This window comes from Rhamphochromis sp. 'chilingali' (assembly GCF_963969265.1).
Source record: "Rhamphochromis sp. 'chilingali' genome assembly, chromosome: 10".
NCBI classification, from domain to species: Eukaryota; Metazoa; Chordata; class Actinopteri; order Cichliformes; family Cichlidae; genus Rhamphochromis; species Rhamphochromis sp. 'chilingali'.
Genome location: NC_137937.1, coordinates 33,741,415 through 33,761,555, shown reverse-complemented (window position 1 = coordinate 33,761,555; position 20,141 = coordinate 33,741,415). Strand labels below are relative to the sequence as shown.

The window sequence follows — 20,141 nt, the reverse complement described above, 5'->3', positions numbered from 1 at the left end:
TATTAAATGATAGTAACAAAATTGCAAAACAATTCTTTTTAGCGGTTAAATGTAAGCCATGAAGACTTTAACATGCATTTTGAACCTGACAACCAGTTTTTGCTCTTAGTGCGTCATCCCTCATCTTTAATATAAAGCTTTTTTTAAAACATCAAACACAAAGATTTGCAAAAATGCTACAATGAAAATCAACTGGATCTACTTTCTTTCCCACTACTGTCCGTTCTTGACCATTTCATGGCTTGAACAACAAGATGTTACGTTAATCAAGTTATCAACAGCAAGCTGATCATGTAGAGCCTTTGGCACAGGGGAGGCAGATAAAAGTGCATTGATAGTTTGTAAAACTAAGGAATAAAACAAGAAAAGATACCTGGGCAGTTATTAGAAGCTGAAGTGTTATGTTCACGATTAAAAGTCCACCTTCTTCTAGCTTCTCAGTTGTCTTTATCCAGTTTCCGCAGTTTTGTATTTAAAAGGGAGCTCTTTGCTTTGAAGCTCATTGGCTAGTTATAAGCTGTTTAATCCAACACCGCCTCAAATAGTGATGTTTATTGCACATCTGGATCAGTCTTTAAATAGCAGCAGGAAAAGCTGTTGCTTTGTGTGATTAAGGAGAATTTTTTTTTTACGTGACATGACACCAATTTTTATAAAAGACTTTGCAGGACAAGATGTCACTCAGTTAATTGCGGTAGGTGAGGAGGAAGATAATGACACCAGTCAGAAGCACCATCATCATCACCACAGATGTTAGGAGTAAGGCACGACACACCGGGTGTCTCGTCAGTCTGAACACAGTGCCGCGTGAATGACCGTGACCTTCTGCGTTCCCACTGGGAATGCCCACGTCCAGAGAGCGGTGGATGGATCTCAGAGACGTTAGCGACTGCCGAGGCCACCGACGTTGTCCGTCAGTAGACCTTAAAAACAAAAATTAAATAAATTCAAACTAAATGTTTTGTGCATTTATTTAAATAATTTAGTTCTGCGCAGTTACCAGTGCAAAAATATTTAGAAAAAAAATATACAATCCATCTATACACACACCTTTTGCTGATTAATAACTGATATATTGCTCCGACCCAATTTCACAGCTCTACTATCACCAGTAAAATACATTTCAGATAAACAGCGCAACTTGTTGATTTCACTCCAAAACAACATTAAGATTAATATGAGTATTAAAATATTCCTGCTATTCAGTTTTTCCTTTGCAATACTGGGGAAATCTAGTAAGAAAATAGTTGAACTTTCAAAGAACCACTTGGACAAAAAGGCAAGAAGAAGGCTTTCACCCTCACTGACCTTTTGACCTCCAGCTTCCCTTTGCTGCGGAGGAAACGGATGCTGTAGACTCTCTGCATAGCAGCTGGAAGGTAAGACAAAACATCTGAGTCTGTGGCCAGTTTTGGCAGGCCGAGGGAAGGCAAGGGTGTAAAGCTGCGGCACAGTGGACACTGAATGGCGTTGGGCTCGGCCGACTTGACGTTCATGCGAGCCAGGCACTCCAGACAGAACGTATGCTTGCACTGCAGCATCTTGGGGCAGCGGAAGACATTGTTGAATTGACTGAAGCAGATGGCACACTCCAAGTCTGGACAGTTTTCCTCAGAGCACTGAGTTGGGAGGGGAATGGGATGGAGGTCTGTGGAGGGGATGATCACAGAGATCTGATATGAAGACGGGGTGCCAAACGCAGAGTAGGGATTTGCTGTGAAACCAGGTTCTGGGGTAGAGACTGAAGCTAGATCAGACTGAGACCTGGCTCCAACACTGAAGTCTGGATTTGAAGCTGGAAGCGGGAATGTAGAACTTGGCGATCGGACCAGGGTTTGGGGACCTTCTTGGTCTGATGAGGCCTCGTGTGGAGGAATGTTGTGGCCTGAAACTGTAGCAGAACTATTATCTGGGTGGATGACTGGAGAAGACTGATCGCACGATGGCACTAAAGCCAATTCGTGGGGTGAACTTCGAGATGCTGCGGCACCACTCAAATGAGAATCAAGATATTCATTTCCGTAGGGATTCATGTCTCATGTGCTGACGCGCTGACAAGCTGACAACACAGGAACAACAAAGCTGCAACGAGATGAAGCTTGAGCCTTCAGCAGTAACCAGGGACGAGACGCATCAGTTATGGATTAACAGACTGGACAGAGGGATGCTGCTGCTCCCTAATCTTCAGATCATCACACCCTTTCCACACTCTAAAAAGGAAACACACTGTCAATAACCAAAACTACCACTATTAAATCTTATTGCCTCAATTGAATCTAAACACCGACATTAGCATTTCCCCTGTGTGAACCATTAAAATAAAGTTATTCCCAGTTTGATGCCAATGTTCCCTGCCCTACACTAATATCTTTTTAATATAATTTATAATAGAAATAACATTTGGACATTTTCTTCAGTGTGGTTCTACCAGCAGAGCAACAGCCAAGGTCAAAGTCAGATACCTGTAATATCGACTGGATATTTTGTAACATAGCAACCAGAGTGTCTCAGCTGACAAGATACTCCAGATTCCGAAGCACTCACAGCTGGAGTTTTTCAGCATGGTCAAAAAAATGTTTTTGTGTTAATGCACTCTTAGAAAAACCTCTTTAAATAAAATAAAAAAAAAAACAACAAAAAAAAAAAAACTCTAAAATTTTTTTTTTTTTTTTTTTTTTTTTTTTTTTTTTTTTATAAAAGGGACAGGGATAGCTCAGTAGGTAGAGTGGTGGCCCCATGATCAGAAGGTCGGGGGTTCAAATCCACTGAACGGCTACCCTGAGGTACCGTCCCTACACACTGCTCCCCGGGCGCCCAGTGGCTGCCCACTGCTTCACTGAGTGAATGGGTTAAATGCAGAGAGGAATTTCCCCACGGGGATCAATAAAGTATACATCATCATTATTATTATTATTATTATTATTATTATTATTATTATTATTATTATTATTATTATTATTATTATTATACTGAAAGACCAACTGTGACCCAAGAAGCGAGGTTAACACAATATTTATGTAAACACAGGTATCGAGGGGCATGTACTGGATACTATTGTTTAAATACTGCAATCTGAAGAGGCAGAAGTAGCTTACGCATCATATTTATGGCTGTTGTGGGCACTTAACAATTTTGCTCACCTATATCAGTGCTGCTGCTGGTGAAGCAGACACAAGAGTGCTTCTCCTTAAAACATCAGATCTGCATAAAACTATATTCAACTATTTTAAAACTACCAATTTCCAAGGGCCTGTGCATAAAAAAATACGCCACTTTCTTAGAAACTACAGAAAAGGACAAACTGACAGTTTGCGAATTCAAAATGCAACAAAAAGCACCAAAAAGCACAAAAGCTTTTCACTGAAGCCATTCCAGCTTTGCAGGCAAAGCACACTTCTACATTCACATTCATGCTGTCTCAAACACAAAGTCCACATACACTTCTCTACCAAACTTTTGACCACACGTTTGATCTTTAAGACCTCAGTCTGAAATTGATTGATTGATAGGTAATTTATTTCAACATGTGAACAATATACAAGTACATTTAGAAAAGAAATAAGAGAGAAAAAAAATATACTATACAAATTACATACAAAAAACCATTCTGATTAATTTACATGTTGAAAGGGAGTGGGAAGAAGTATACACTTATTTAATCCCACCCCTTTGCCATAAATTATCAGTGAATATTTAGTCAGCTTCCTTACTGATATAATTTGTAATAAAAATAGTGAACAGATTTCTGATATACTATATACTATAATATCACATCATGAATTTTTTGTTTGTTTGTTTTTAAATAGAGACATTCACTTAATTTAAATATTTTCCTTTTCTTTATAGATCGAGAAGATCATATTTTTATAACTCTTTTTGAACAGTTTTATGTTTGGACATTGCTTTAATTCCATATTCAGACTGTTCCATAGTTTCACTCCTTGAACAGAAACACAAAAGCCTTTTCTTGTAGTACGTACCTTCATTGTTTTGAAGTTACAAAAACCCCTTAAATTATAACTTCCTTCTTTCAAAAAAAAACATACTCTGAATATTACCTGGCAGTTCTTTATTTTTTGCTTTGAATAGAATTTGTGCTGTTTGGAATTCACTATATCGTCAATTTTCAATATTTCAGACTGCAAAAATAGTGAGTTTGTATGTTCCCTATAACCTGCATTGTGGATGATTCGAATTGCTTTTTTTTGAAGAGTAAAAAGTGAATGTAATGTGGTTTTATAGTTGTTGCCCCAGACCTCTGCACAATAGCTTAAGTATGGTGAAACCAGTGAACAGTAGAGAATATGAAGTGATGTTCTGTCGAATACCTGTTTTGCCTTGTTTAGTACTGCAATGCTTCGTGATACTTTGGAATGAATATATCTTACGTGAGCTCTCCAGTTAAGTTTTTCATCTATTATTACCCCCAGAAATTTATTTTCACTGACTCTTTCAATATCAACACCATTTATTTGAATCTTTGCATTTGTATTTAAACTACTATTTCCAAATAACATCAGTTTAGATTTATTCAAATTTAATGATAATTTGTTTTTATCAAGCCAGAACTTCACTTTACTTATTTCATTAGTCATATCCTCCAATAAATTCTGCAGATCATCACCAGAGCAAAAAATGTTTGTATCGTCAGCAAAGAGAACCATTTTTAATACTTTGGACACTTTACAGATGTCGTTAATGTACAAGTTGAAGAATTTTGGACCCAAAACTGACCCTTGGGGTACACCACAAGCAATGTCCATACATAAGGAGCAACCACCATTTATTTTCACAAACTGCTTTCTGTCACTTAAATAACTCCGGACCCAATCTAAAACTACCCCTCTGACACCATAACGTTCCAGTTTTCTTATTAATATATCATGATCTATAGTGTCAAATGCCTTTGTCAAGTCTATGAATAACCCAGCCACATATTGCTTTTTGTCTATGGAATTTGTGATGTATTCTATTGAATCTAATAGTGCCGATGATGTTGATCTGCTTGATCTGAATCCGTACTGACTCTCAGTGAGTAGTTTATGTTTATCTATAAATTTTTCCAGTCTGTTTTTAAACAGTTTTTCAAGAACTTTTGAGAATTGAGGTAGTAAAGAGACAGGCCTGTAGTTTGTGAAATGGTGTTTGTTTCCAGATTTGTATAGAGGTATAACTTTTGCTATTTTCATTCTGTCTGGAAATCGACCAGTTTGAAATGATAAATTACAGATGTATGTAAATGGTTTTATAATGGCCTCAATGACTCTTTTAACCACTATCATATCAATATCATTACAATCCAAAGATTTGTGATTTTTACATTTTTTGACAATTTCAAGAACTTCATTTTCATCAACGGCTGTGAGAAACATAGAATATGGATTTCTGTCAATCAGTGTATCGGGTTTTTCCTGTGCTTTCCCAGGATGAGTGATTGTTCTTGCTAAATTTGGTCCAGCAGTTACAAAGAATTCATTGAGACTATTTGCCACAACATCCATATTGTATTCTTCATGGTCATTACAAATGAAATACTTGGGATAGTTCTTTTGTCCAGTCCCACATTTTATAACACTGTTCAGGATTTCCCATAATCTTTTATTATTATTATTTCTATTTATATCTAATTGCTTCTTATAGTATTCCTTTTTACTAAATCTAAGTATATTAGTTAACCTATTTTTATATCTTTTGTATCTGATTTCAGCATCTTTAGTTCTCGTTCTTAAGAACTCTCTGTATAGAGCATTTTTCTTTATACATGCATTTTGCATGTATAAAGAAATTGACACAAATGACTTTAAAATATACATATAGGGTGCTCAAGACACCTGGAATAGTTTTTAATTTTCAAAACTAAGGATTTCTAGCAGTCGACATTAAAAAACAAAGAAAGCGCTTACCGGTACCACCTCCTGTGGTTCTCTCACATCAGCTCTGTATTAAACTGGCAACATGTTTCCACTGGTTTGCATAGCTTTACGTAAAACTGAATTACAGTCTGTGTTTTAATAAACAACATGGTGCTAGAGCCACGTTCCACAGAGTATCCAACTGCACAGGAATTTGCATTGTCCGGTTTATTTACAAAAGGCAAATGTCATGCAAAATAACACCGGCCTGCTCGCTGTGACAGTCTAAAGCACACTGAGCAGGAATCACCTCAGATGCTTTAACGTGTAACTGAACTCCAAAAACTTTTACATGAGTCATCCTCTATGAGGTTAGTATTTTTTCGTATTTACATAAAGACTGGCATTTCCTAAAAGAGTGGACACAAATATGAATGAGTCACAAAAGCCAGTCTGTGTGGCGTTTTTAAAATTACCCCCATAAGGAGTTCATCAATATGGATACATATAAATAATGTTGCGGCATTTCAGATGTTTTCTTATATTGCAGTAGGCCAAGTTTTCAAGATGGAAACGATGATCCACAACAAGGTGTTAGGTGAAGAGTTAAGTGGGGCATAAAGTTAGCTCGGAAAACCAAAACAAAACTTGAATCTTCATCAACAACAAAATCAACACATTACACTCTTTAACCATAAAGAGGATAAAACGATGACACCATTTACTTCATGTAAAACAGCTGGAGTGGGAATTAAAAGACAGCAAAGATCAGAAACGATCAGTTCTTTCGTCACAACTTTACACAACACAAAGCCGAATTCGACTTAAACCTCTCTCGATGTGTAAAACCTCTACGACAAGTCGTTCTGCCCAGTGTATGCGCTGGTGTATAAACAACAAACGTAAAATTGTTTGATTTATGAGTGAGGTGTGGTGAGCGTGCAGAGAAAACTGCTCTTACCGCTCATAATCATCGCTATTTGCAGCCTTTTCTTGCCCCACGCTTCACCATTATGAGTCGGTGCCTCGGATAAAACGACCCTTCGGGTTTAACTGTAACTGCCAAAGTTGGTTTTGACTTCTGTCCAGCTCAACTTCTCGCTTTCGTATTTGAATGAAAGGCGGAAACGGCTTTAGTCAAATCACCCACTGGCCCAACACTCCAGCTAGGCTGTTTAAAAGCTCATACACACCTGAACACAGTGATGCTGATTAAAGGATCAACGGAGAGGAGAAATTTTCCTCCTGGTTTCACACCAAGTTTCAGCTTACGCTCAAACCCATCACTTGGAAATCAGTGTATTTCATTTCCTCCATCGTTTCCAGGTATTCATTAAAGCGAGTTTTACTACCCACCTTCGTAAATGTCATCATCTTTATTCACTGTAATATTTAACTTTTGGGTGACAGCACAAAGACAGAGGGAGGAGAGGAGAGAGCAAAGAAAGACAGAGCAAAAAGAAGCGGGTAAGAGTCGACATGTAGTCAAATTCTCCAATTATTATAAAGCTGTAGCTTCTATTTCACCCACATTCAATTCTGATGATTTCACATAACTTAGCAGTGTTTTGTCCTGTTGTCAACTGTGGATCCCCCACTTGCTCTTATAATCATAAGATTATATTTTTGTTATTTTCTAGTTTGTAGCTGAGTGAGGAGGATGAAGAGAGGGAGAGGAGAGAGGTTGTACCAGGTGAGGAAGAATGAGGGAGGAAATACTGAAGCTAGCTGGAAAAACAAGAACTAGTTTTCACAATGTAGTTTTTCATGCGTTTCATGGATGCTTTGCGTGCTTTGCAGTAGCACACTTAAAAGAATGCCAATGGACACTGCAAACAGAGCATACTGATATGGATGGCAGCATTTAACAGGATTAACTATAAACAGGATGGCTGCCACTACATTGATGCCACGGACTACAAATCTGTTCTCCATGTGTGAAACTGTGGCACATGATGCTCTGTGCTTAGTCTGTGCAGTAAAGGGAGGGTTTGCATCAATTCAAAAACTTTAATATGAAACAACTCTGTTACCAGTTTGCTTCGTGTGCAGGTCTGTGGAGTGGCAGGGTGATTTTCCAGTGTCTGTACTGAATAATGTTACTTTAAGTGCTTGATAATTTAGTGGACTGCCTCTATGTGATCTCATCTCTCGTCTTATCTGCTTTGCCACAAATGGTTCTTTAAGTTTTTCCTCTGGTTTGACAACTAAAAGCTCCACCCTAAAACAGGTGGATTAGATTGAAATCTGATCATTCGCTATGAATTATTCTTAGACGCTAAAATATCCAACTAATTATGTTGCTTTTCAATGTAACATTGTGATATTTACCCAATTGAATTGAGGTTTGCAAATGTGAAAAGGGTTGATTACATAGTATTAATGACAAGGTACATAGTGTGTTTGGTGACTGACATAAGGAGAAGGATTCATGTAGTATCGCCCACTATCACAACTCATCTATTCTACTTTAAAACTTTTAGAGAAAAGATGTGAGGGCCACTTTTCAGATTCAATGTATAAAATCTATAGTGCTGCTGAATGTTATGGAACTGAGTGACACTGAATGACAATGAGGGGAACCATTATTTTGATTTAGAGAGGGGACTGTCCCTTTGAATGATGCTCTGCAGCTTTAGTTAACTACCTTTGTTTTGGGTTTTTTATTATAACGTCTCAGACAGTGTATGTTGGCAGGAGCTCTCTGTGGTAATTTATTAAAACAAATGGAAAACAGCAAGCAAAACCAGAAAGTAGGCAGAGATCAAGGTTCACAAAAATGTCATGACATCAGAACAGGTTAAAAAATCAGCAGGTTAAGGAACATTTGAGGCGGTTACGATAAAACGGTTGTTGTAGACTGAAAGACGAAAAACATCTTCTGCTTTTTCTTATGTTCCAATTATGTGCAAGTATAACTGCAGTGGAAGAAAACTCCAGCTATAGTGTCACTTTGCAGCATTTTTATTACTTACTATTAACTTACTGAGAAAGTAGTGCAACGTATTAATAACAAAAACAAGTAAAGAGTGTAACGATGAAGTATGTTGATCTTTCAAATCTTTTTATTGCAGTAAAAACGTTTTAAGGTACAAAACAACATGAAGGAGATATCAGAAAGAGCAGTGCTAAGTTGATTTTTGTCATGTCTGAGAAACAATTGTCAAAAATCCCTTATGTTACACTCAAGGCAGCAGATGCAGTAATAATAAAAACAAACTCATAAATGCTGGAATTTATATGTATGGCTACCATTTATTTATTTTTTTATATACCACTTGGAAAAGGTGTTTTGGACTGCGACTACCCTTAATTAATTTATTATGGATCAATAAAACAGACAAAACTCTGTTAAATTATGTTTAACTGTTTATTTTAACAAGATTCTTCCCTCTTCCTAATTAAAGATGCCGTCCAAAATAAAAGCCATGCTTGTGACACGTGCACAAGCATCAAAGAGCTCTGGAGGATTTGCATTTTATTTATTTACTAGATGTCAGAAAAAATGGGAAGTTGGATCTAATGTAATGAAATTAGAAACATCTGACTCAAAGCTCAACTTGCTCTGTTGATTTTGACTTTTGGCTAAAGGTCAATTGCAGTATCATTTTCCAAAACAACAGAAAATGTTTTTTCCGTTTATACTAACTCTGAACTGTTTCTATAAAGAATGCCTGTACTGTAAATAATGTAAATAATAACTGTGATATAAACCAGTTTCACCACACTCACTTCCAGCATTAATTTCTGTGTGACTTTGTAGTTTATTCTAAAGTCACAATGTATGAAGCCTTTAAAAAGTATCGTTGGGGGTTAAATTTTACAGAGTCAACATTCACAACTGGACAAGGAACAAAAAGGGGAAATCGGACATTAAACATCATTAATTTACAAATACCAAACCAGTTTTGGACCACTGTTTAAGCTTTCAGTGATCGTTAATATAACAAATAATTGAAAATCACTGTATAAAATAACATTTTTCCTTTTTGAACTTAAAACATCTGCAATCAGCTTTGATTTGTTTTTTTAACAGCTTTATCTTTGATCAAACATTCTTAGTTGCATAAAATAAGAAAAGTAAGAAAATATCATTTTATCTGAATAATAAGGCAGCATGTGCGTTTTCTTTTGCTCCAATTTTTAGCAGGCTGATACAACACTTGAAGAAAGAGATGGTGATAAAGACAAATGCAGACATACATTACAACTTAAAGCAAATACATGAAATTCAAATGAAAGTGATTACCAAGCACGCGATCTGATAAATACAATGAGGTATAAATATTATTATTTATACAGCACAGTCCATAGGAATGATCTGAGCAGTGTTTTTAAACCCTGTTCGGTTTTAATGCACGAAAAAGACAAAAAACAAAACAGGTGCTCAGTGGCATGAAGACAAATGTGAAGCCAAATGTGTCCCTGAACGGATTAAAGGATTTCTTAATCAACTCTGTAGTGTGTGTACATTGTGATAAACCTCCCAAACACAGGTAGATGTTATCAAGTTTCTACAGCATGTCTTACTTGGATTAGGTTCTATACAGCCATTAGAGTCCACTTTCTTGTTCGATGAGGAACAGGTTCCCCTTTTGGTTTTGCTAGTTTAATGGCAGAGGAAAATCGGACATTAGTGAGGAGGCACAATCTGCCACAGAAGGTGTGTTTCAGACACACCGGGATGCCGGAACTCAATTCAGTCTGTTAGAAACAAGCTCCAGACAACATCTGGATGCATCAGCTGCTGTAACCAAAACGTAAATCAAAAGGAAGGAATATAAAGTTGCACTGCAGAAAATTGAAGACCACTTTGTGGAAACATAAAGAACAATCTGTCCTTTAATTTTTGGTAAAAAATAATAAGCCGGTAGACCGGAAACCTTTGGGTTGGTATCCCCGTGCTGTTCAAGTAGGATATGCCCTTTAACTTATTTACATTACCACTATGCTCCACATGTTGCACCATTTGATGACTACAGCACAGCCACATAAACATGAAAGGGTTTGTTAATGTATAACTGCAAAAGTTATTTTTGGTCCACTCTCTTATAATGAGATAAAGTTTGGGTTGATTTTGATTTATAAGATATTGACGTAAAAGCCTTGAACACCATTCCCACATTTGTCACCAAGCTGGGAATGTTTGGAGTCATTCAACCAAGGAGTCATATCTTCTCGTTAATTCTGTTTACACGCTGATGAATACTGATACAATGTCCAAAATATTTGTATGTACTTTTCACATATCTCTTCAATTATCTCGTGAGTTCCTCACATTTATTTTGCAATTTATCCTTAAAAGCAGCAGACTGGGATCATTGAACAGGTGTTTAATATCAATCAAATGTGGCAGAAATCAAAAACGGGCAGTGGGCTGTGGGGCTTCATAAGAAATTGACCTTTACTAATAATTTGTTTTAGGTAAGCAATAACTTACTTGAAGCAAAGAGTATACCTCATTATACTCCAGGATTTATTTTATTATTTAAATATCTAAACAGTTTGGATGTAAATAAAAAAAAAAGATATTTTTTGCCAAGTTTTCCCAAATTTGGCAAGTTTGGTGAAATGCTTTCAGCACACAAGAAAACAATAAACACAAATAAAAACAAACAAACCACAAAGTGTAAACCTGGAATATTATGGCCATATAAACATTATTATTGCTTTTTATTTTGGTGTATTATGGGGTATTAACAGTGGTGGGTAGTAACTAATTACATTTACTCAGTTACATTTACTTGAGTAACGTTTTGGAGGAAAAAAATGCTTTCAAGGAGTTTTTCTACACTGTACTTTTTACTTTTACTCGAGTAATAATATTATGAAGTCTTGTTACTCTTACTTGAGGAAGAAATTCTTGCTACTCTACTCAGTGTAACTTAATTTAATGAATAATAAACAATAATAAACAAAATAATAACCAAAAATGCACGAGACACAGACACAGACCTACAGTTTATGTCAAAGTGAGACTTCTTGTTTGTACATAAGGTTTGTTGTTTTAATGTTATTCTATCTGCTGAGCCTGTTGTGCCATTTGGAGAAGTAAAGTATCACCATGTATTGTTACTGGAAGTACTTTACCCAATTCTAGCAACATTTATATTACCTTCTCTAAATATTAGTTTCATAATGATTTTGAAAAGATTAGATTTATTATTTTGTAATTATGTTTTTTTTTTATATGTAGTATTTTTATTTTGCTTTTCAGTATTAAACTTCAGATTTTTGTCTGTCTGATTGGCTCATTTTTAAACATTAAATCAGATGTTATTATCAGTTACTCAGTACTCAAGTAGCCATTTTCACTAAATACTTTTTTACTCTTACTTGAGTAATTTCTTGGACGGCTACTTTTTACTTTTACTTGAGTAAAACTATGTTGAGGTAGTGCTACTATTACTTGAGTACAATGTTTGGCTACTCTACCCACCTCTGGGTATTCAGGGCGCTCAACTTTAATAAAATAAATAAACTCATTATGGGGCAGAGACCTCACAAATTTAAATTTTGTACAAATGTTGCTACAACGCCAACGACATTTCTCTCCATTGAAATGTTTTAATTCATTTTTGGATCAATAACAGTGTTTAAATAAGTCTCAACTGACTCTATCAACATACCAAAATCTACTTTCTGTGACTTTTTGGTTTTACCAAACCTTAAATTTAAGTGATGCGATTCCTCGACATTTCTCTTATAAATTTATGAGTTTTCTTCTCTGAGTATTACACCCCGCTCCACCCCTGGGCCCTTAATATGGTATTGTATTAGAAGAAGCAGTTTATGATACGTTTGGTTATTCCCCACTGCCACTGTGACACAGCCAAAGTGCTGACCGCTTGTACAGCTTTCAAATTAAGAAAATAAAATGCTTTAAAAAGATTTTAAAAAGTCAATATCTTGTGCAACATGGCTTTGCTCGTTATTTCCTCTGCAAACACTGCTTTCCAGCTGGACTCCCAGGTGGACTGGGTAGCCTGTAAACATGATGACATATTGTTTCCTTTCCTATTTGAAGACAAAGCACCCGGTTGTTATCTATATTGACAGAAAGCTTTCATTAATCACCCTCTCATCCGCTGGCATCTTAAGAAGACGATTCATATACCCATCATAAGTGGCTACATTTGTTGCTGTAGTTCCCTTTGATGACACCATTTCAGAGAAAAATGTAAGGAGCTAAAGTCATGTACTCTTCAAACCTCGTCTTCTGTGTAGGTATGAAAAATCTTTGACATGAACTTCTCTGGAAAGCCCAAGCAAGCTCTTCATTGCAACAAATAGGACCTTTGAACACTTCTGGCTGCCAACATCATGTAGCTCTCCAGTCAGTAGTTAATTATTTGCTCCCAAATTTCTCCACAGAGTCCTAAATGTGCTGTCCATCAGGGAGCAGAATCTGTGATTGTCCTATACATCTGCAGGGAAGTCACCTCCACGTCTGGGACCTTGTTATTCTGAGGACGTCCCGTTGGGCTGTAACCGGCCGATCGTCCCATTGGACTGAAGCTAGTAGTGGTGCGGCCTGCGTGGGTGAAACCAGAAGATCGTGTCAGGGCAGGACGCCGCAGGAACCGACCCGATGTCACCAGGTCCCCATAGCCCTGTGCGTGCGAGAAGGCGTAGCCCGAACGGCGGGAGCTGGTGCGATGGATGCGGGCACGTCGAGTTGGTGGAGCAGGTGTTGCTTTCGCCTGCCTCACTTTGAACATAACCTAACATTTGGGGAGGAAATGAGACAGTTATAATGCAGGAGTGGGTGTTTTAAGGAAACATTTAGTTAAATAAGAAGCCAGAAGGTTAATGAGTCCATCTTAAACATATTGTATATGTGAGAAAACCTTTAAAAAGACAAATCCTTTGAGAAACTCCTCAGAGAGCCGTGGGTTTGAATCTCAGGAGTAAACACATCTATCCAAATAAACTAGTTAAAGGATGAATCACGTCTTGTTTGTCTATCTTGTATCTCAGGTACACAGAATTCAGGTTGCACCCTCAAACTGCAATTCAACTCACTGACCCTTGATTCTCAATAAGCTCTGCTTTTTAACCTGTACTTGTTTTTGGCAAGTTAGCTGTTGAAGTACGATGAATTAGTTTCGAGTAGTTTTCTATGCCATGTTTCTAGATTACTTTGTTGTGAGTAAAACGTTACTGTAAAATGACCTTTTCCCTGTTTTTTGACACTTGTTTATTAGCAATAGTTTAAAAAGGACACTGAAGATGATTTCCTCAGAAACCGAAAGTCACACTGAGAGGAGGAAGCGTCTCACTGCCCTAAACCAGCTTCCCAGCAGATTCTTAAAAAGTCTAACACCTAAAAAAATGGAGGTGTGAGTTTCCCATGATAGTCAAGCACAGCAGGTAGAGCTGCATCTCCTCTGCTACCTTATCATTGATGGTGGGGCAGAGCTGAATCATCAGGAAACGGTTGGTAATGACGGGAAGGACACACAGGATGGAAGTGAGGAAGATCGTCAGCCAAACGTTGGGCTGGTTCAGGGAGTTTCGTGCTGTTCCTGAATAAACACACACATACATAAGGTTTGTATTATTACAGGTGTGAAGAGTTTTTATTTACAGTACTCCTGGCCCAGACTTTTATCCCTATATATGAATTCTGTTCAATTTTATGGATATCAAATTAACCTGTTAACCCTCAGAGCAATGAAAACATGAAGAATATTGGATTATTCTCCTAACAACAGATGAGTCATTAGAAAGGATAATTAGTATTCGTGGAGTCCACAAATAAAAAAAGGTAATAGGTGTAATAGCTCCACTTTACTAAAGGTTACAAATGTTCATGTTGAGGCAAAATAATCAAAACAAAAAGAAAATAACTTGGGGTAAATATCATTTTAAATGTTTAGACACACGTGAACATTTAGTAAGACCAGGCTGTCCTCACATCGAAATACTCATTTTAAGAGATTGTATTACAGGTGATGTGTTAGAGTGCAGTATCTCTGTTCTCAAATTTATCCTTTCCCCCCAAAGAGGTTTTTTAATTATCTCTTATAAATATCTTGTTATTAAAATCATTTTAAATAGTCTTAAAATTATTTTTCCTAGACAACAAGCCAGGTCGCCACAGATCATTGTGACCCAAAAAGGCTCCATTGCCTTGTCATTTCAGACCTCCTTAAATACTGACACCTCAGTATCAGAATCAGAATCAGAATACTTTATTCATCCCGAGGGAAATTAGGGGTTACAGCAGGCAGCACGCTAATGGCGCATGCGCACTCACAAAGGAACCTTCTGACCAACTTTACACAAACATCACATTGGGGAGACATGTCAGAAAGGTAGGCTGATAGGAAAAAACAACGAAAATACACTACATGAGGTAAGAGGAGGAGAAAAAAAAACTCCACTCAGACTGAGCTCCTGGTGGGAGAACAGTTTGATAACAGAAAAAACACCTCAGCACAAAAGCACATGACTATCAATACACCATAGAAACACGAGACAAGCAACAGGGGCGGGTAAAGGGTAAGAGAGAGCCGGCGTAGACAGCGCATCCGGTCCTGCAGCATCTGCGCTGGTCCAGTTGACTGCTATCATCCCCGGTAGGGCACAAGCATCGAAGGCGTTGGAAAGGGAGGGGGATGAGTGAGTGCTTGTCAGTGTAAGTGTGTGTGTGTGTGTGTCCAGAGTTCAGCGGAGACAGTGTCCTTCGCACTATCAGGCTAAGTAAACAGTCTGCCAGCCAACCCAGGTGGCCTTCATGGGACGGGAAGAATAGTCATCACACAGTCATTATCAGGGAGTTGTTTTGGTGGGCTCCAGCCTTATATATAGAGGTATCTACTGTAAAACACCAGGGTGAAGCAGTGAAAGCTCTTAAGCTGGGCATGCACTGTGCGATTTTTTTCAGTCGCGTTATTCAGCTCAAACTGTACGATTGACTCGCAGGGGTTAGAAGTTCGTAGGTCACGATGCAGGGTCTCCCACTATACAGCCCGATGCTCTGATGCGACCTGAGTGCTCACACTGTGCGTCCATAAAATGAAGGTTATAACACAAAATCTGCCTCTTGCTCTCTGTCTTTCACTCACACAGACACGCACACCACCACCATCAACTCTGCTAAATTGCTAATGAAAAACATTAATCGGGCAGCTGTGATTGAGCAGCATTGTCCATCCAACTATTTTCATGGTTGTTGCGGTCGTGATAATTTTGTGAGGCCACATCGAAATAGCTCAGATGAGCTTGCCAAAGTTCTACAAGTTGTGCTTTCATCGCTTGTGTCCAGATCACACGCCGCACTGCCGTGCTGCGCCGTCTTTTCACTTTCATTTCTGTGTTTGCGTGTGCGCAGTGTGAGAGGCTGCGGTGACACCCTCACGGCGGCAGACAGGATTTCAAACAGGTTGGATTTTCTTACGACCAAACGACTGATGATCGGGAGCTGGTCGTGAGGTGTTAATCACTTCTCGTTACCCCACGTATACTACACGATGCACGACACATGATGAAGGCGAAACTCGGGCCAATCACCAAAACGGTCGCACGACTGAAAAATCGGCTCAAAATGGGCCAGAAATGGCACAGTGCATGCCCAGCGTTAGAGGATTGTGTGTTACTTTAAACGGTGTCTCAGCTTTTCCCAGTCTAAAGACACTCAGACTGTCAAATATTGTTGCACATTGTGGTAGCCTAAAAAGAAAGGCCTTTAAATCAAGAAGGAGATTTTATGTAAAAAAAAGTAATGTTTCAACATTTTAAAGTATTAAAACAGAACTGTTTCAATTTAAGAAAAATTGAATGTTGATTTTGTATATAGAGAATAAGCGGGGGAAAAAAGAAGTATTTATCCCAAATTTTACAACTTTCCAAGACTATGTAGATCAATTTAGTGAGAAAAACAAACATGTTGAAAGCCACTACCACGTGACCTCATAAAGCAGACGTTCTGCAAAGATACCAAACACAATTCAAACACTGTTAGTCTTATTTGAATTACTTGAGATTAACTTTAGCCTCATATAAAAGAGTGAGCAGCCGGAGCAGACATGCAGTCAAAAAAAACACATTGTTACATTTATGGATTGGATACTCAAAGCTGTCAGAGATGGCAAGTTTGTCACTCACCTATGAAAGGGAAGGCTGATGGCAATATGGTGAACATGCCGTTACTGTACATGGTGAATGTGACAGCAAAGTACATCGCCAGGCTTCCCAACACGAAGAACGTGTTAACTGCCGTCCAGTAGGACATCTCAAACCCCAGCTATGGGCAAAGACAGCCAGCAGGTTCTATAGTTATATACGTTTTATAATAAACAAATAAACATTTGAAAAATTATGCAAAAGAAAGGTTTCTGGATACCTGGATGCTGACGGCAAACAGCAGACATGTCTGAGTGAGGAGGGCGAAGGACTGGTAGTCAGCGATGTCCTTCCCATCATCCCTCACTGTGTCATACATAGCAGCATAGGGGATAAAAAAGAGCACCAAGGAGCTGTAGCAGCTGTGGAGGGCGCATTTGAAGAAGGACTTCTTGCTGAAGTACAGGTTGAGTTGACCTGGAACATAGAGCTGAGGATGCTGGAAACTCCACACATCATTCACATCCTAACCAGCAGGGGGAGACAAAGACATTAGATCCTTTTTTAGTTGGTTTGGGTTTGTTTTCGGGGGTTTTCTTTTTCTTTCTTTTTTTTTGGCGGGAAGGAATTCATTTGAGCTCAGATTTATGGCCATGATATTTTCATGCATACAGATGATCCCATTACCTGATCAAATAGACTCATTCCCAGTACAGGTAGTGCTGTGTACATCAGATTGTAGAGCGTTATAAACCACTCATCATACACAGTCTGAAAAGCAAAAACAGAAGTGGACCTTTAACCAACTTCTTCAATTTTGGACTCAATTGAAATGAAGTACATTAACAGACTTCACATTATCATTCAAAATGTGCAGCATCGTATTTGAAATTTGTAAGCTGATGTTATTTTTTGTATCTCTTATTTTCCTTTCAAAATAATTTGGTATTTTTCTTATTTACACTGACCGTACCTAGGCTCTGGTGTAACTGGTGTTATTCTGCTTCATGTCTCATTTTTTAAAATTACTGTATAAAGACAAATCGTTAATAATATGTCTGCTGTTCAGAGTTTTAGTACAGTTTGGGGGTTTTTCTACCCCTTCCATTCTCATTTACATACTAAAATTCAGATCTCACTATGACTTCTCTAACTGGTTTGTTCTGCCTTTTCATGACACACAATGAAGTGAGTGTTTATATATAATTATTTACAGATTGAATGTCATATTATGTTTAGTCTAACTTGACTACAAGGAAAATGCAGGTTAAAGGCATTTCTGCAATGGCTCGATCATAATTTTGTAACTACTCGTCTCTCACCTGCGCAGAGAAACCACAGAAGAAGGCAAACCAGAAATGGACGAAGGTGAAGGTGAAGTTTTTGTAGAAGAAGTAGCGCAAGAACTTGCACATGCGCAGGTAGGACCAACGGCCGTGCACCAGCAGGAGGCGCTGCAGGAAACGGAACTGGGCAAAGGAGTAATCGCTGGACAGCACAGCCTGCATGCCCTCCTGGCCTGAGATGCCCACACCTATATGAGCCGCTGTGTGGGGAAAAAAATGAGAATGAAGAAAGACTAATATATATATATATATATATATATATATATGTATATATATATATATATATATATATATATATATATATATATATATATATATATATATATATATATATATATATATATATATATAAATAAATAAATAAAACACCCAGCACGCCCCTGCGGGCGGTTTATCCTTCAAGCTCGGGTCCTCTACCAGAGGCCTGGGAGCTTGAGGGTCCTGCGCAGTATCTTAGCTGTTCCCAGGACTGCGCTCTTCTGGACAGAGATCTCCGATGTTATTCCCGGGATCTGCTGGAGCCACTCGCCTAGCTTGGGAGTCACCGCACCTAGTGCTCCGATTACCACGGGGACCACCGTTACCTTCACCCTCCACATCCTCTCGAGCTCTTCTCTGAGCCCTTGGTATTTCTCCAGCTTCTCGTGTTCCTTCTTCCTGATATTGCTGTCATTCGGAACCGCTACATCGATCACTACGGCCGTATATATATATATATATATATATATATATATATATATATATATATATATATATATATATATATATATATATATATATAAATAAATAAACTTGGGAAAGCATTGGAGAACAAACAGGAGGTTCATATGAAGCAGTTTGAGTTTCTTCTGCTACCTTTGATCATGCTGACATCATTGGCTCCATCCCCAATTGCCAGTGTGACTGCCTTCTTGTACTTCTTGACCAGCTCGACCACCTGAGCCTTCTGCAGAGGAGTCACCCTGCAGCAGATCACTGCTTTGCACATGCATGCCGTCCTTAGGAACTCCAGCTCCAGGCTGTGCTCCAAAGCGTATGCCTGAGGGACAGAGGGGGTAAGAAAAAGGTGAGCTTAGAAGAAGACAGGCAATAAAAAACGTGTGACTGACAGAGCCATGACTGTTAACAAAGACTGGAACATGAGCACAAGAAAAAGGTCGGGCTTTTTTTGCATCGCTGTTTGATGATTTTAAATCATAATGTCTTTCAAAATAAAGTTTCATGGATAGAAAAAAAAAAAGTTCCCCACTGTAGCTACAGTACTTTTATTTTATTGGACTTCCAGAAGAGCTTGTTTCATCAAATAAACACATCTTTCATACTCAATAAAAAATTAGGCTCTAAGTAAGAAACTGAGGACAGCATTTGCATACGGCAGCAACTCGCCAGTTACAAAGTAAGCACATCTTTTAAAGTTTGAGAGTGACAGCATGCACATAAACTGAAATTGTATGTATGTATGTACCAAACTATGTCCATTGATGACCAGGCCGTACTCCCCATTCACCACCTCATCTGTGACCACTTTCACACCTTTATCCATTTCGGGTAAAAACTCTGAATTCTCAGCTGCATCTGGCTTCATGGAGGTTCGGGCATTTCTAGAAAAAAAATCAACAGTATATGAAAACCTGTCATAATGAGATAGTAAAACATGTTTAGTCTAAGATTTCCTCTGACCTCAGTTCCTGCTGGACATCCTCAAGTGAGTTGCCCGAGATGATGAAGACATCATTCATCTCTTCCCGTAGCAAGTTGCATGAGTAACCAATGTTCTCTGCGGTTTCTGCAACACAGACAATCAACATCACCGTGTGTGGACTGGAGTCTGTTCCCCATACGCATTAACTTTCATCTTATTCAAAGTTATGTA

At 38.2% G+C, this 20,141-nt stretch overlaps 2 protein-coding genes across 2 annotated transcripts in view; both read right to left on the bottom strand.

The window, feature by feature from the left end:
* Positions 1-6,928, bottom strand: LOC308404501 (uncharacterized protein). The gene is made up of 3 exons (XM_080894572.1): positions 6,814-6,928; positions 1,309-2,210; positions 1-923 (listed from the first exon to the last, which is right to left on the bottom strand). The coding sequence occupies exons 2-3, from the start codon at positions 2,031-2,033 to the stop codon at positions 686-688; spliced, it is 963 nt and encodes a 320-aa protein (XP_080750698.1). The 5' UTR covers positions 2,034-2,210; positions 6,814-6,928; the 3' UTR covers positions 1-685.
* Positions 6,929-8,931: 2,003 nt separating this feature from the next.
* LOC308404373 (phospholipid-transporting ATPase ID-like) overlaps positions 8,932-20,141 on the bottom strand; it is a gene marked incomplete at its 5' end in the record, with an annotated part of 52,256 nt that continues 41,046 nt past the window's right edge. Inside the window, 9 exons of the mRNA XM_080894396.1 lie at positions 8,932-13,576; positions 14,250-14,380; positions 16,965-17,103; positions 17,203-17,448; positions 17,610-17,693; positions 18,245-18,468; positions 19,124-19,307; positions 19,734-19,869; positions 19,949-20,054. Of these exons, the coding sequence (XP_080750522.1) occupies positions 13,247-13,576; positions 14,250-14,380; positions 16,965-17,103; positions 17,203-17,448; positions 17,610-17,693; positions 18,245-18,468; positions 19,124-19,307; positions 19,734-19,869; positions 19,949-20,054 (1,580 nt within the window). The 3' untranslated portion in view covers positions 8,932-13,246. The remainder of the gene's footprint in view (positions 13,577-14,249; positions 14,381-16,964; positions 17,104-17,202; positions 17,449-17,609; positions 17,694-18,244; positions 18,469-19,123; positions 19,308-19,733; positions 19,870-19,948; positions 20,055-20,141) is intronic.

Excerpts from the sequence above, each read along its gene's own strand:
- LOC308404501 (XM_080894572.1), bottom strand. The coding sequence starts at position 2,033 with ATGAATCCCTACGGAAATGAATATCTTGATTCTCATTTGAGTGGTGCC. Across the intron at positions 924-1,308 it reads GGGAAGCTGGAGGTCAAAAG|GTCTACTGACGGACAACGTC; the intron begins GTCAGTGAGGGT and ends TTTGTTTTTAAG.